The sequence below is a fragment of the Dendronephthya gigantea genome, unplaced genomic scaffold, assembly GCF_004324835.1.
Source record: "Dendronephthya gigantea isolate DGI-Jeju-01 unplaced genomic scaffold, DenGig_1.0 000029F, whole genome shotgun sequence".
In the NCBI taxonomy this organism is placed as follows: Eukaryota; Metazoa; Cnidaria; class Anthozoa; order Malacalcyonacea; family Nephtheidae; genus Dendronephthya; species Dendronephthya gigantea.
The window spans coordinates 46,201-61,832 of NW_021163039.1; the positions used below are offsets into that span (position 1 = coordinate 46,201).

At 37.0% G+C, this 15,632-nt stretch overlaps 1 protein-coding gene across 2 annotated transcripts; it reads right to left on the reverse strand.

Annotated features, from left to right (window-relative positions):
- Positions 1-133: 133 nt before the first annotated feature.
- On the reverse strand, positions 134-15,135 carry LOC114524005 (TNF receptor-associated factor 4-like). Of its 2 annotated transcripts, XM_028545102.1 has the most exons (9): positions 14,799-15,135; positions 11,625-11,679; positions 4,279-4,383; positions 3,706-3,867; positions 3,151-3,373; positions 2,617-2,972; positions 2,257-2,334; positions 2,081-2,158; positions 134-1,759 (listed from the first exon to the last, which is right to left on the reverse strand). In XM_028545102.1, exons 1-9 carry the CDS (start codon positions 14,948-14,950, stop codon positions 1,028-1,030), a joined length of 1,941 nt encoding a protein of 646 aa, XP_028400903.1. In that variant the 5' UTR covers positions 14,951-15,135; the 3' UTR covers positions 134-1,027. The 2 variants fall into 2 exon arrangements, with proteins under 2 accessions (XP_028400903.1, XP_028400904.1); XM_028545103.1 differs by lacking the exons at positions 11,625-11,679; positions 14,799-15,135 and adding an exon at positions 6,429-6,792.
- Positions 15,136-15,632: the final 497 nt, after the last annotated feature.

Here is a 15,632-nt window from a genome sequence, read left to right on the forward strand (position 1 = left end):
TTTTGTAACCGCCAAGCATAAAACAAACCGATTTGGTCGATGTTACCGCGAGTTTTAATTCCAAACGGTTTTATACACTTTCGACTATATATGCCTATCGATTTCCACACAAAACAAACACAAACTCCCAATGTAATAGACAACAACGTACAGTTTATTGAATATATATAAAAATATTTTTACAGTCGTTGATGCGGAATAATCAAGCCCACAAAGAGAGGACAATATATGTTTTTCGATTATATATATTTTTATACAACAAAATTACAACATTGATTATGTAACTTCTGAACATTATTTCATTTTCTGTGATGTAATATACACTAAACTAACCGCTACATAAGGTTATGACAACAGCAAGAAGCTATCGGCCAAAACAACTTCATTTTTTGTTTCATAAATTAAGGGTGTATTTTGTAGTTGTGAAAAGGTTTGATTTCAGCAGTTCAACAATGTGTGGCTTTCCTAAGCTTTGCATGTCCCCAAAAAGGGTAAAATTCAAGCATTTCTTAATACTATGTCTTGCGAAATCCAAGGACTACCAGACATTAAACAATTGAAACTAATATCATAGAACACTAACATTCAGCTCTGGTGATTATTCAGAAATGGCTGTCATTACGAATATTATGAAAATGTGAATTTGCAGACTTTCGAAAAGTTGTTTATAAATATGGGTCTTTTAAAACCTTGTATTATTACTTTCAATTCAAGATTGGCATGCATATACGAGCCCCAGACTCCCGGTTGCTTAGTTGAGACACTCGTTTTAAATAATGCTTAGCTGCTGTTGTCATAAACCTTTTCATAAGAGACTACCTAAACTAACCTACGGCTACGATATATAAACACCGACACAATATCAATTTGAAATCATGTTTCCGACACGTGAACTTCGTCAGAAAGATTGATCAATACATTTTATCATTAATAAATTCGTGTATATATTATACTGGTCAAAAACGCGGACACAAAATATGAACCAGAACGGCTCAACCACAGTGTGCCGTTCAAAAAGCTCACGGGCTCATGCTACAACAACCGCTGTATCGACAGAACGTGGGCTCAACATACAATACCGCTTACCTAGGAGTTCGCAGTCAAGAAAAAACCTCGATGACACCGCAGCTTCAAAAACCGCTGGCTCAAGCTTCGATAATTTGAGGCAGTTCAACAGTCGCCCGTATGAAGATGGCGTCATCGACAATGTATTTGCGCGCCCGAATTGTGTCATGGGATGCGAATTGTGGGTAACCAAAACCGGGGGTGTTGGAACTCTTTTTAGGCCGATGGAAGCTCGTCCACTTGGGTCTGGCGAAAAATTCTGGCTTATATGACGTTGCTTACTCGCGTCTGAGGATTGCTCGATCAACGTTAGCGAAATGTCTCCGAGGAAAGGCCACTTTAAGAGAGAATCGTACTCTCCGACTAGCAGCCGAACGTACAGCGAGAGATGCGTCCCCTCCCCGCTCCCGTTGCCGTTCGGGAAGGCAACGATCATGAACTTGTACCCATACTGATCTGTATAAAAAGGTGGACTGTGTATTTCGTAGCCGCTAATCTCTTTAGCGGTCTCTAAGCACGCCGAAAATTTTTCGATTTTCCACAAAAGCTGACCTTGGTTAAACGGCTTGCAGTGTTTTACAACAGCCTGTAGCTCGTTGATTTCTTTCGATTGTTTGACAGACAACTTACACATGAGATTCAGATGTTCCTTCATCTTGTTCTCCAAATGACGGTTTATATTGGATCGGGGACACTAAATAAGATAAGGAAAAATCGAATCACGAGTCATATTTGTAATTCTAATACATGCTTCAAAGATAACCGGTGATAAACAATGCCATTCATGAAAATCTTTTCCACGAGTTTTGGGCTGAAATATTTCATCCCAAATATAGCCTCCCAAGTATATTTCATTCTATATCCAATAGAACGAAAATAACTATTCTTTATATTACAAGACTTCAGGCAGCAAACTATTTAAATTATCCTTGAGTTTACTAGCCATATACTTCTATGTTTACACAAGAAAATCTTCTATTTGTTTATCAAAAAAATTCGTGTTTATGATAACTACCTTATGGCCACATCCAGCGAATTTAAACGGACAGACTTCCAAAATCGCAGAACAATCGGTCGTGACATGACGGTTGATCTGCGAAGGACACAATGAGCAAATATTACACAAAGTACTTGATTAAATACTTAAAGAAGCCCAACATAAAAATGGAATGAAATATTTCGTCTCTGTACCTCTTCTCGTGGAATCTGACGAACGCCACAGCTATTCGGACAACTCAGAGGGAACCTTGGACAATCTCTGAGGTGCTCCTAGAAGAATGGATTGGAACAAATGTTTATTTAACGTTTAAGAAGAAAATAGTAACTAAGTCCACTTTACTCAGGTAATATATTATATTACGGGATTGAATACAATTCGCAGAAAGACACAAACTCGAGACATCCTGTATGAAGCATACTCAACAGCACTTCGAGCTCAGAGTTTAAGATCTACGAAAAATCTATCTATTGAAAGAGCGTCCTTTATTGGTTAACTATGTTAGTAAGTTGGTCAAGGCAATGGAGCCTTTGGTAAGGATTTCTGATTCTAACCTGTAGTTCAGAATGGCCAACTTGTTTGTTACAATACTGACAGAGCGTCAACCGTTTCGGACACTCTTCGGACATGTGTGTCGTGATTTCCTCGTTCGCCATCAGAGCACCGCAGACACACGTGAACAGCTCGCGTTCCGTAGAGGTCTGGGGCGGAGGGTTATTCGAAGAGCCCATGTAGACGACCTGACTTCCGTACTCCGGTCGCCGACGCAGCGGCGGGGTCTGGGACGGAGGAGGGGAATCCGGGAGGTCTGGGGCGGTCTCTTCTTCTTGCAAGGTTTCCTGGATATTTATCTCACGTCCGAAAGAAGAGTTGCGAGACCTGCGTCGATTGTGATTGTGTCTCTTGTTTCCTGAATGGAAGAAAATGATTTTAAGATAAGAACAAGGCGAGGTTCACCATTCCAAGAATCAATTTTCAATTCAGAATATTTCAGATAATTTTTCAAAAGCTTGACCAGTCGAAGCGTGAGCTCGATAGATGGAACCTGGGGGTAAGTATGAGTATAATCAACGTATCCCCAAACGTACCTGTGGTTCCATGCCATTCCTCAATCCTTCGTTGTGGTATATCGGTTCTGCCAACGAAATTCAGCTGCGCGGGAACAGACGCGGCGCGCATTGGCTGGTCCTGGGACAAGCTACGGGGTTGATTAAATGAGTCATGTTTCGAACGACCAAGATTCTTGATATGTTGACGTAATTTACTCGCAGTCGAACTGTTTTCTGATTTGCCGCAAGATCGGGAATGTTTCTGTAATTGCAAAATAGTCAGGAATTGATCTAGTGTTACTACAGGAGGAAACCTAAACTTAACTAACTTTATTTATACTGGATATCTCTATCAGTTCTAAACTGTTCTTCCTAGAGGTTCAGTAAGGATAATTTCTTATTGATCCAGTGTTACTACAGGAGGAAACCTAAACTAAACTAACTTTATTTACACTGGATAGCTCTATCAGTTCTAAACTGTTCTTCCTAGAGGTCCAGTAAGAATCATCTCTTATTGATCCAGTGTTACTACAGGAGGAAACCTAAACTAAACTAACTTTATTTATACTGGATAGCTCTATCAACTCTTCTTACCTCATGTTCCTCGCGTGGAATATTCTGACGACAGTTTGGACATGATACGTAACGATTAGAGCAAAGATTACGAACGTGTTCTTCAAGTTGATTCCGCATGAGTTGCACCCCGCACTTGTTGGAACATTCAATCACACTGTGTTCACAAGTTGACAGGTGGCTCTGGATGGTCAGAAAAAAACACTTGTCAAAAAATATAGTGATAAAGTTGTTCTGCTATCAGACAACTGCGTTTCACTGTAGGCTTGGTTCATAGTTTCAAAAGTTCGGGAACAGATTGACAGCTTTTTGGTAGTCCGCCAACTTGGATAGCGTGAGCTTTATATTTAACCGATTACTGCAAGTCCTGGGAACTTTAAAGTGTTCTGAAATCACTGACGGAAAGAGAATCTGTAGTGCTATAAAATCTCAGTTGCATTCCATGTTTGTTTGCTATTTACTAACGTTATTTTAATTCGCCACATAAAATGGCGAATGGTTTCGCCACATAAAATGGCGAATGGTTTGACGAAAAGATGACGTCATTTGCAGGATCGCAATACGGAGAGGAAGATGACACGTTCATATTTTTACCTTCAGCTTTCTCAAAGGTCCTTTCCACTTGCAGCCTTGGCTGCAATATCGACAGAAGACTGTCAAAGACTGGATCTTTTTACCAGACGATTCATCGAGATAGACCTGGTTTAATAGGGATACAGAAAATCAGAAATAAATAACACTCTAGAAAGTTTTCAACACAGGTAACATATATGGAAATAATTGTGTAAAAAGCCAAGTTCAATATCTGAAAAGCATTCAAAACAAGTTTATGACGATATCGGTCATCATAACAACATAAAATGCCCATATATAGCGACGTAAGGTATTGTTCTTTCAGACTCCGTCAGTTTTGGTTCTACAGAAGTGCATAAATCCAGGCTTCGTTTTGATAAATATATTTGCTATATTCAGTGTACTGTTAGATCAGTGAAGACCTCGGCGCGTCCAACGTGTGCCGGACCATACTGCTTTGCGAGCACATTTACCGAAAAAAGTGATATTATTAAGTGTGACACATCGGAGAGTCTTTTAATCAAGATGAAGAATATTGGACCAGAATGTTTATTAAAAAAAAACCTTCAAGACATTTATCCATACACGCAACAGTGTATAATATGCAAGTTTGGAGATTCATGCCTTAATTGTGTTGAGAGTTTTTGGATTCGAGAGACCTTGAAAAATTTTTGCTCTTTGATTCCACCCCACGCATGAAAATATTGCAAAATTTCAAAGCGAGAGGCCTCAAATCGTGACAAGAGATGTCTTATATTGCACTAGCGGAGTCTGACTAATCAGTTGAAATATTTCGTATCGCTTGCCAGAAAAAACAGGGGAAAATATACGAGAAAGAGTCTTTTGTCCTCAAGAGTATATAAGCCCGAGAGTCTAGTCATCTGGCCGTTACAACTATTGATCAGCAAATATGGCGCCGATACGTAGGTTGCTCTGCAATTACAATTGAGTGTCTTCCTAATTTTCGTTCCTTCTTCGCGCTAAATTTACCCATTTGAGCAATAAATAGCAAGTTGTGCAATACGTAATTACGCCCATGCGTTGGAACAGGGGAATAGAAAGCTCTGGGTCGAATATTTAAAAAGATCTTTTAACAAAAGTCTTTAGCAAAGATCGAGCAAGTTCTAAGCTTTGTATTAGATGCGAGGAGTCAGACTTTGTAAAATACCAATTCAATAGATTTCTATCGTAAAGTACCGCCAGAGTTAACTAGCTATATTAATTAATGAAGATGTTTTGTGTTTTGCAAGATATTCGCTTTGAAAGATGTCGGTTCTAAAACTGCTTTTATCCTGTCAAATTTGGACAATGAGTATAATTATTTCATTTACATATATGTTACAAATCTCATAATACCCAATATGTTAGCACAATCGCTTAATGAAACGACATCAAAAAGCAAACTATTGAATTGAGAAACACATAACTTCCTCACAAGCAAAATAACTTCACACCTCATTAGAAATTCCTTGTTTGTATCTAATACTCATTAAGCATACGAATCTCAAGGATCTATTCTTTGTTAAAGCGACTTAAAAAAGAGGGGCCAACATTTCTCTCTCTGAAGTTGCAAAACAATCGTCGAAAAGGGAAAATTGACGTCCTTTCCTTAAACACATTTATACTAGAATATGAATATGTACTTGCTTTATGAAGTATTATGGTAGATTACATATGTGGAACGACCAAGAGCTTTCTAGGTAGCTTAAACCTCGTTATGAACATTTGCATTTGGTCTAAAGAACTCTTTGTAGTAAATAACTTCAAGTCTTATGACTTCTAAAACAACTTTAATATATTTCAAAAGCAAAGGTTGCAAATAGTTTTCTCTTAAACTAAACAGATCATGGCTGTATCGATGGAAGATCTTGATCAACACGCTCAAAACTAGCTTTTTATAGAAACGATATTGTAATAGTCAACTATATTATAATATATGGATACATGTGACGAATTCGGAACAGCCACCAATTTCATGCAGCTTCAGTAAACACACTTTGTAATTACAACTATATTTGCTATGCAGCTAACATGCAGGAACCCACATGAGGAATTTCAAGGAATTTAGATCCCAGGGAAGTTATCTTGGCGGATTGTAGCTATCTGTATTTTTTAATACGTGTAATTCAAAAACTCCAAATATACAAACCGACAGCAGCTAAACACCTTACCCCAATGTTGTTTTCGATACACCACGAACGAACAGAAAGCATCTTTTAATCCCAAGAATAGAATCCAAAATAACACAGAGCTGAAACTGGAATGCACAAATAGCCAATGCCAATTGACCCTTTATAGGAAAAACTTTTTAACAGACGAGAGTTTTGAATCGGCTCTCGAATATCGACTTTTGGTATACGCAACGTATAGAGAGAGGTCAGTCAACTCTGTTCATTCAATGATTACCACAACGCATGCACCGGCTGGTTGTGTATGACCAAGGTGTTAAGCTACGGTGTATTTATACGGTGCAATACTGACTCGAGTGCTGGTGCGTTTCCTGATATTGTCTCTGTTTGTTAAATGCATATTAGCACGCTTCCTTTCCTAAGAGGATCAAGGATCTTTATATAGATGATAACAGCGCGCCCTTCAACAACGAGCAAATATATCCTTCAGCTTGTTCCGCAAATGATGCATATATCAGCTGTAATAACTGGTTAATATCACAATAACCTCGACTAATGACCTTCTAATAACAATACCCTGCCCCGAAAAGAATTTCTCAACAAAATCAAAAACTCCACACCTCTGAAAGGGATTTCCTTTCTACGCATTGCGAATTACGACAATTAAAAACAATTCCAGATGTATATTCATGCAAAATCTATACGTTTATAAAATTTAATTGTACTAAATTCATTCCTTAATTGTTACATATAATTTGGGATTCCATCAAAATTGGATTTATTAATAAAATAAACTTTATAATAGCTTCGTTTAACAATCAAAACTTTACAAACCTGACTATGCTTTATTACGTATAATCTGTGTTTGAATAAACAAGACATCACTAAATGTAGTTTATGCATTTACAGTTTATATCATATTCATAGTTTATATCATTAAATGTAGTTTAGTACGCATCTGCCTAATATATACTGGGGAAAGAGAAAGGTCCTCGTCTTCTCGATATTTCTTTCTGCGTCGTTTCGTCAACAGACTGAACAGGTACAAGCGTTTTTGACAAAGGCTATTAGTTCGAGACGACGAAACTCTTCCTGTATATTCTAAACAGGTGCCGAGTCATATTTTATGAGAAGTTATTTGAATGAGCCGGCACGCACGCTACTTTTTGTTATGTTTTAGTATAGTGTCACTAAGTGTGAACTTTCTACGGCGAATTGACGACAGAGCGCGACGATTTCCGACTCGACATTCTTCGTCGTAACATTCCAGTGTTAATCCCAGGAATTAACGATGTTAGTACGTCAAAACATCTCTTCCTGGTTTCCGCAGTAACAATTCGTTTTCAAAATCATTTCAGCGTTTCTTAATCGTCGTTTCTTAATGCATTACGTCTTTCCCGTATCGTCATAAACCACCCGCGGTTATCTAACCTAACACATCCTATTCTTACTGTCATGGATATTGCTAAATGATCTTGTAAATGAATCTAACATTGCAGATTGATCTAACATTGTGATATACCCTCAATTAAATATATCTCACTGAGTTTTACAGATAAGCGTGAAATATTATATCCCGTTCTCTGTGAGAAACAACCTCGAAAAGACAAAGCTCACAGGTCATCTGCCTCTTGTTGATATTTCATTATCAAGATGTCCTTGAAATTAGTTTTTGACTCCCCTTTCATGCACGCCATTTCCTTAACTTCCTTCAAGGAAAAATTTTCCAAGTTGGGGACTTTTGTATGCTAGCATAGCAAATACCAAGCAGGAACAAGCCTGTGCGGCGTAGAAAATTTTTCCGGGTTTCTGAGATCGGAATTTGAGAAGAGGGATTTACGCTCATGTCAAAAGTGCGTACACGGATGCGTCATCACGGCGAGGCTCATTGAGGTAGAGAGTATGTACCGGGCAGCCTGTATGACCACGCGTGGAAATCCAACTACAATAAATACACGCAGGAGCAACCCGCGGTAAAAACACGCGTCTCGCAGGGCTTCGGCTGATAGGGGACTGAGGACGAATCGGGCTACCGAAAATGCTTGATTACTGCGGGGTGACTAAAGGTGACCTTTGATCCACACAATCAGGGACACCCCAATTGTAAGATCCATGCTAATAAATTCTACCTGCCTTACCCTGGGTTTACTAAAATCTACAAATCAAAACTCCAACACCCAAATAATAAAGATAAAGTGATAAACATTTCTTAAGGTTCAATACCGATTTTGTGTCCTAAAGTTTTTATTTTTATGTAAACAACAAGAAGAAACACGTAAACAAGAACAGCATGCTAAAATTCGACCCATGGTCAGCGCTGATCAATCCACGGCCTACCGAAGCCGAAGTAAAAACAGTTCAATAATTTACCAGCGTTTAAATGCAAATGAAATGAATGAAAAGACGACCAAAACGTTGGAGACTGGTTTTGCTCCGGGTCATATTTTCCCGAGAACAAAACACAAATATAATGGTATTATTTGGTATGGTGTTTCAAGATTGCGTGACCATTCGATTAAATTTACGTCCATGTCTATGTAATGCCAGCTTAAAATTGATAAATGCTTGAATTACGGGAATAATCCTTGTGTTAAGAATGTAAAATCTATAAATACTTGCATCGACTTACCGAGAGAGGTAATTTCTTGTTTCGTGTTCGGCTGTCGTTCACGAATGCTCAATTTACGGTTCGTTATAATAATGCAAGCTGTGCTGATTTTTAAACGAGATAAGTTTCGAAGCTATAATGTTACTAATTTACTGCATGTGACATAATGACAGTAATTACTATAATGTCAGAAGGCACGGAGAACTAACGGTCAAGAGAAACGCCAAAAATATTCGTCTCGTAAAAAAAATTGCATCTATACCAAGGACTTTTTAATGTCATGCATGCGAGAGTACAGAATTTCGCTTACATCGAAGAAATAATTCTCACACAGATTTGAAAAGCATCGTTGACAGATATGAGTCGAAATATTTTCCGTATAAACAGCAAATGTTGTCAGCAGCCAAAGAGAAATATTCACCACATTCAATTCTCACAAAATATGCATATTTATACGCATGTATGCAACTTTCTTAGGTTAAAAAAAATAAAAATTGCAATTTTGTTACTGATTTACTGATATGCATGTCTGTTGATCGGTGGTACAAATTAATTTAACCCTCCCTAACCCTCAGGCAAAATTCCAAATGATTTAATTTAATATTTACGACAGGATCACGGAAGATTGCTGTAAACAAATCAATTCAACGGCGGCCATGTTGAATTGCACAACAAGAATTTACTGTTAATAAGATGTCTAAAAAGGTTCTACACGATTTTAGTTGTTAAAAGGAACGGAGAATGTTTCCCAGAAAGGAATTTTATTATCAATGGCATCCTATTCTTCAAAAATTTGCGGCTGATTGAGTGATACAACAATTCATTATGCCATGTTTAAAACGTTATAAAATTAATACTATGGTATACTTAAACCTGTATCTCAGATGATACATAAGAAAGAAGATATGCTTCACATCCGAACTAATTTAAAAGCAAGAATTAACTTAGTTCGTTATTTGACGCGTTTAATAAACACCTCCGGTTTCAAAAGAATTAATTTTACTCGACTAGACTAAGGACGTCGGGGAATGGCTAATTGCCAGAGGTTTTTGAGATTCCGGCTGAGCCTTTGTTTATATCGTTGATTAAGTTTTGAAAATAGTAGAATAAACTATAAAGTTCCCAGAGAAACGCAACAAACACAACCAGTTTTGACGTGAGATCTTTTGTATAGAATCACTAGAACTAGAACTACATTTTATAAAACTGACTATACAACAGTTTACACCAAAGAAGTTCCCTAAATCTGTACGCAAATATTTGCCCTCGTTGTAAAAAAGATATGAAGAATGCAAAACGCGGAGAGTTTTCTGTGTCACCCCGTGGCCACCCACTAACCGTGCGTTAAATTTTAATTTGTTATAATTTTGTTAAGTCTTTGGCCCACATGTGAAGAATATAATTGCCTTTCATTGTTCTGACCATCACGTTTGCAGTTTTTTATGCCAACAGCTATTCATCAGTGACAACGACAGGGTAAATTATATAAATATCATATACAACAAATTTAAAAAAAACACGATGATGTAATATAAACTATAACACCGTCCAATATCACAAGGAAGTTTTCCTCCTGAAATTTTCCTTTCTCGTGTAAATAATGAACTCGTTTTTAATTTTATTTGCCTGAATGTTCTCTCAAATAAAACGGGTTTGCCTCGCAACGTGTTTTTTTTCATCCTATAATATTAGTTTCTATCTTTCTTTAACAACTTTAATAAACTGAATTTGCTCTTAAACACGAATAAGCAGGTCGTCTTTCATGACTGGTTTTTGAACAAAGACCTCTTGCAAAGAAAGTATTTCGTCGCGTTGCCAAAACTTGGCAACGACACCTTGCCAAGAAAAAAATGCTAATCTTACAGAGATTATACTTTAGAGGCGTAGTTTACAATCTGAATGTCGAAGTTTGAATCATGCACGCATTATAATACAGCTTTGATGGGAAAGGAAACAAGTACATCATGCAGTAAACTACAATTCTGATATCTATCTACATACAAATTCAACGCTGTACGCGACCACCTATGTTAGTGTGTTTGCACATTATGCAGGGAATTTAACTTGATTCTTAGCATCAACACAATTTTCTCACCCTTTTGTAATAGCACCCAACTGTGTGATGTTGCATGAGCACACCAGGAAATGAATCTATATTAATCCGCTTAAAAAGATCAACTTTGTGCAAAAAATCTCATTTGGTTTGAGGTAAAAATTCTCATAAAAAACAATGACGTTAAATGGGCTTTTGAAGACAATTGAACGCGAAGAGCTTCACAAATCTACCGCAATTTATTTAACATTGCCATTTCCCAAACAGAGCCAAGTTGTACAAGGATTAAACACGCGTATATAAATGAAGTTTTTGACCGACTCCATGCATGTGAAGAGCTGTTATCTTCGAGCATGTTTGGCAAAAAAAATAACGAAGAAGTCAAAGAGTATTTATGCTCACAACCCGATCGTTTGTCGACTTGAATATAGCATAAACCTCTTCGTTTGAGAAGTTACTTTGCAAATTGCAAAAAGGTTCGCGGCGTCGTAACGGCCACGACAATCAAATCAAATGTAAATAAACAAAAATTAAATACTAGGAAAATATATACAACAAATATTTAGCCGTTTCTAACCTGTGAATGCTTGACTTCGAGCTGGTCAGCAGGGCATCGTAACTCCTGTTCGCTCCTAAAACAAAAATGCATGCATGTCAACACAGAGAAACTACGCAGTAACATTGCTATTGGCTATCAACAGCAGGCGATTGTCAAAACAACTCACATCACGCATGAACTCGCAAAAAAGGGCCCTAAACAGTTTCGCAAGCACTTGGAAACCTGTTTTCCAACCCAACTTTAGCCGTTTGCCGAAAGGATTTCAATTGCTGTTGCATGCCATAAATTTGACCAAAACTGTTACCACGAAGGTGAACCATGTTTCTCTTTAAACCCTGATCGAAATATGAAGATTTAAGATCCCGAAATTATAAATATACACTTCATTTTTTTAATTCTGACAGAAAGCATAGAGATTTTACCATGATGAGGTAACCTAAACATTGTAAGTACATAAAAAACGACATGACAGGCATTCAAACAATGTCAATATTAACATTAATCAGATTCTTCTCCAACACGCAACTAATGGACGCTGGATTAGAAAAAATGCATTTAAAGACCCCTACGAAACATTATATATATACTCAAAAGCCCTGTAGAATCTCGCTAGCCTAACAGTTAAAATTTACTACGTCTAAGAAACGTCTATGCTGATGTGAATGAAAAATAATCCACCATATTTTGCCTCAAGAGATACAAGATTTAGCATTAGCGGCATAAAAGTTAAATCCATTTGACAACACTGGATTATATTGTTTGTTCCTAGCCACAATAGATTTATTTTACTTTTGGTTAGTATATTAACTCTCTAACTGGCAACGAACCAAGATTGGTCCTGTAAGTTTTTGAAACAGAAATCCTAGAGAGACGATAATTTTGCAAAATTACAGTTTCAAATGTTCCTCCTGTAATTGAATTCAGTCCAAGTATTTAAAGATACAATTGTCTATTTTGATATTTTTAGTCATATTGTTGATGAAAAAACTTGTTTCTTTTGGAAAATCGGCTGTAAAGTGATTATTTGTTAGCCAATTTCCTAAGCCCCCTCAAAAATCACATTTCAAGCCACAAAAATAGTTCTTTTCAGGAGGATAAGTGACCTTGTTCACACCATAAGAAGATTTAAACCACAAAATATATTCAACCACACTGTAGGATGCGCTTTGCACAGAAGACAATTGTTGATGTATAGCATTTTGTGACATAGAAGTTTTAAATCAAATTGAATCATAACCTGTGTGGGGATAAAATTAATCTAATGAAGAAGGAAAATGCAATTTGATGAAGTGCGAATTTTCAATTTAAACAACCAAATCACCTGGGCAAACACGACTTCTGTACAAATTAGACTTGTATTCCTAATGCACCGTTGTCCTTCAACAGGACAATGCTAAAGATGAGCTAATGTGATCAATGGAGACAGAAATTTTTCACCTGTCTTCATTTGAGAATAGTGCTTTCAGTCTAATCCAAGAAGGAGCCAATAGAATCTAATGCTTGACAGACTAAAACTGTTTGCATCGCCGTAATTGGGTTGCGGTTTATGCACAAACACATTGTGCAGATACGGAGCCATTAATCCATTAATCAGTGATGCACCTAACTTAGTGAAATGTTTTTGTATGAATCTACCAGCTGGTAATTGTTCTGCTTTATCATTGTGGTCTGTCAAATAATTTTACATATAATGTTGAAATGCAAGCCAACTGTACTAAAGCTATAAACTTGGTATTCTATCATTTTGACTTTTTATGTGTAAACTTTGGTCAATGTTTTACATTAATCCAGCTTCAACAAAGACTGTTCGAAATATATAGTTTAACGAAATTATCACCATAAAATCTTAAACATGAGATTTATGCAGGCAATTCATTCGAAATAGCAGGGTCTCAGTTAATAGTTATGTACAGTAATCAGGAAGTACTGTACATAACTGGTACTGACTTAAAAATGCAAGAATTGATTGATGTTGATTGCTTCAAAGTCCTCTTAATATCTCTTTCTTGATATGCGAGCAATGGAGTCCCTTAATACATCTGATTCTAACCAGATGTCTATTGTTTAAATTTCTGCTTGATCGTATATTGAGAAATAGCTTACTTTGCAGTTCCAAACCCAATCACAGCATGTTAATACAGAGGTGGCTATATCCGAGGGGTGTCCTTAAAGAGGAATTTTGCTTTCGCATCATCAGACTATAGATACAATATCAAGATACCCCAGTTACATCTGTGTTTTCCTTCCCAAACTTCGGATATTGTTTGCAATAAAATCTCAAGTCAATATTTTTATAGCTAAATAATTCAGCACTTCTATAACACACCTTTATGAATTTAATGTGGTTAAACCCACACACATCTTTCTGATTGTTCTATGTGGGTGGTTATGCATACTTTCTGTCAACGCCTGATATAAAATACCCACATCCCATTAACAATAACCTCAAGAAACACTTTGAAAATACAAACTTGAATAATACGAAGACCTTAATTCTCCCAAATAAGGATTTAAATGCAGCATATAATAGTTTAACGAACTATACATTGGATTGGGAAGCTCTAAAGCATGTGATAATAAGTTTTTAAGCGAGGGAAACGCTTAAGATTTCCACTTATTTGCCGTCAAATAAATTATATTCTCGAAGGACGTCGACCATTCATTGGAATTAACATAACACTTTCCCATGACAATTACAAAGCTACCCCTAGTTTATCTCTGACCTTTAATCATAATTTAAACGCGCTCAAACAAAAGACCGAAAACAAAAATAGCTTTCTTTTTGTTCGGTATTTGTAGAAGGAATATATCTGGCCATTAAACTAACAAACGACGTACTTTAAAGCAACGTTTTGCGAGCGGAAAATGTTTGTAAACAATATCGCAAGGGCAGAGTCGAAATCAAATTACACAAGTAAAACTACTCGAACAATTATAAAAAGATCACGAAATTTTACCGATCACACTAAAAGACTAAAGACAGATAAATTATCTGACATCTCACATAGTAAAACGACAGGACAATCGCACAATTCCGGTTTATTCAAAAGGTATGCGTTCATGCATTCGATTGCTGCTTAAAAAACAATATAAACGATTTACAATACAAGTGTTTGAAATATAACTTTAATGCTCAACTCTCCTATCAGACTTTGTATAACACGGTAGCGATGTTTTGTACGTAAAACTTACGTGAAGGGTTCAAAATGATCGTTTAGGCAGGATTCACAAAATCGGTGGCCACAGGACGAGATCTGTACTGGTTTTCTTAAAGGCAATCCGCACAGACCACAAAGTAGATTCTCTTTCACCGGACTACAAAAATTCGCATCAATCCCTGGCATATTTCAGCTCCGATCGCCGCTTTCTCGGCCACAAAATCCTCAACGATTCAACTCAAATTGTAGACCGTATCTCATTCTCTCCTTCTCGAAGGTTTCTAACGTTTTCTTTCACGGTAAAATACCTTTTAAATCGACAAAAACACTGCTGTTTAATACAACCAAATGTTGAACGTATTAAAGTGGAATGCTTGAGCAACTTTAGTCTTCAACATCAATTTGCATACATTATGTTAAATAGTCACATGGTTCGTTCTGGAATGCCGGAATTTATTCTGTTTTGCATATTTCCCGGTCAGCATTCATTGCTACACAAAACCTTTACAATTTCAAATAACCTCTCAGACCAAACTTTAATTTACGCCCATTTCCCTTACCTTCACGACCAGCTCGATACGAATGCATGATACCCCGCGACTGACATGACATTTGCCACGTACGGATTTTCGCAGATCGCCGTAATTTATTCAAGCTATTTTTACTTCCATAATTACATTAGATGTATCTTGTTTATCAGACTATCACTATCAGTATCAGTTTTTGTCAGTTTTAAGCAGGAAGTACCAGCTAAAAATTCCACGACACTTTGTTCATAGATATCTCTGAATCAACTTAATTAAACTCTCAGTCTGTCGCTAAACCATTGTTGTTGTATCGACGTCTGTGCAAGCTTACGGATGCGCGG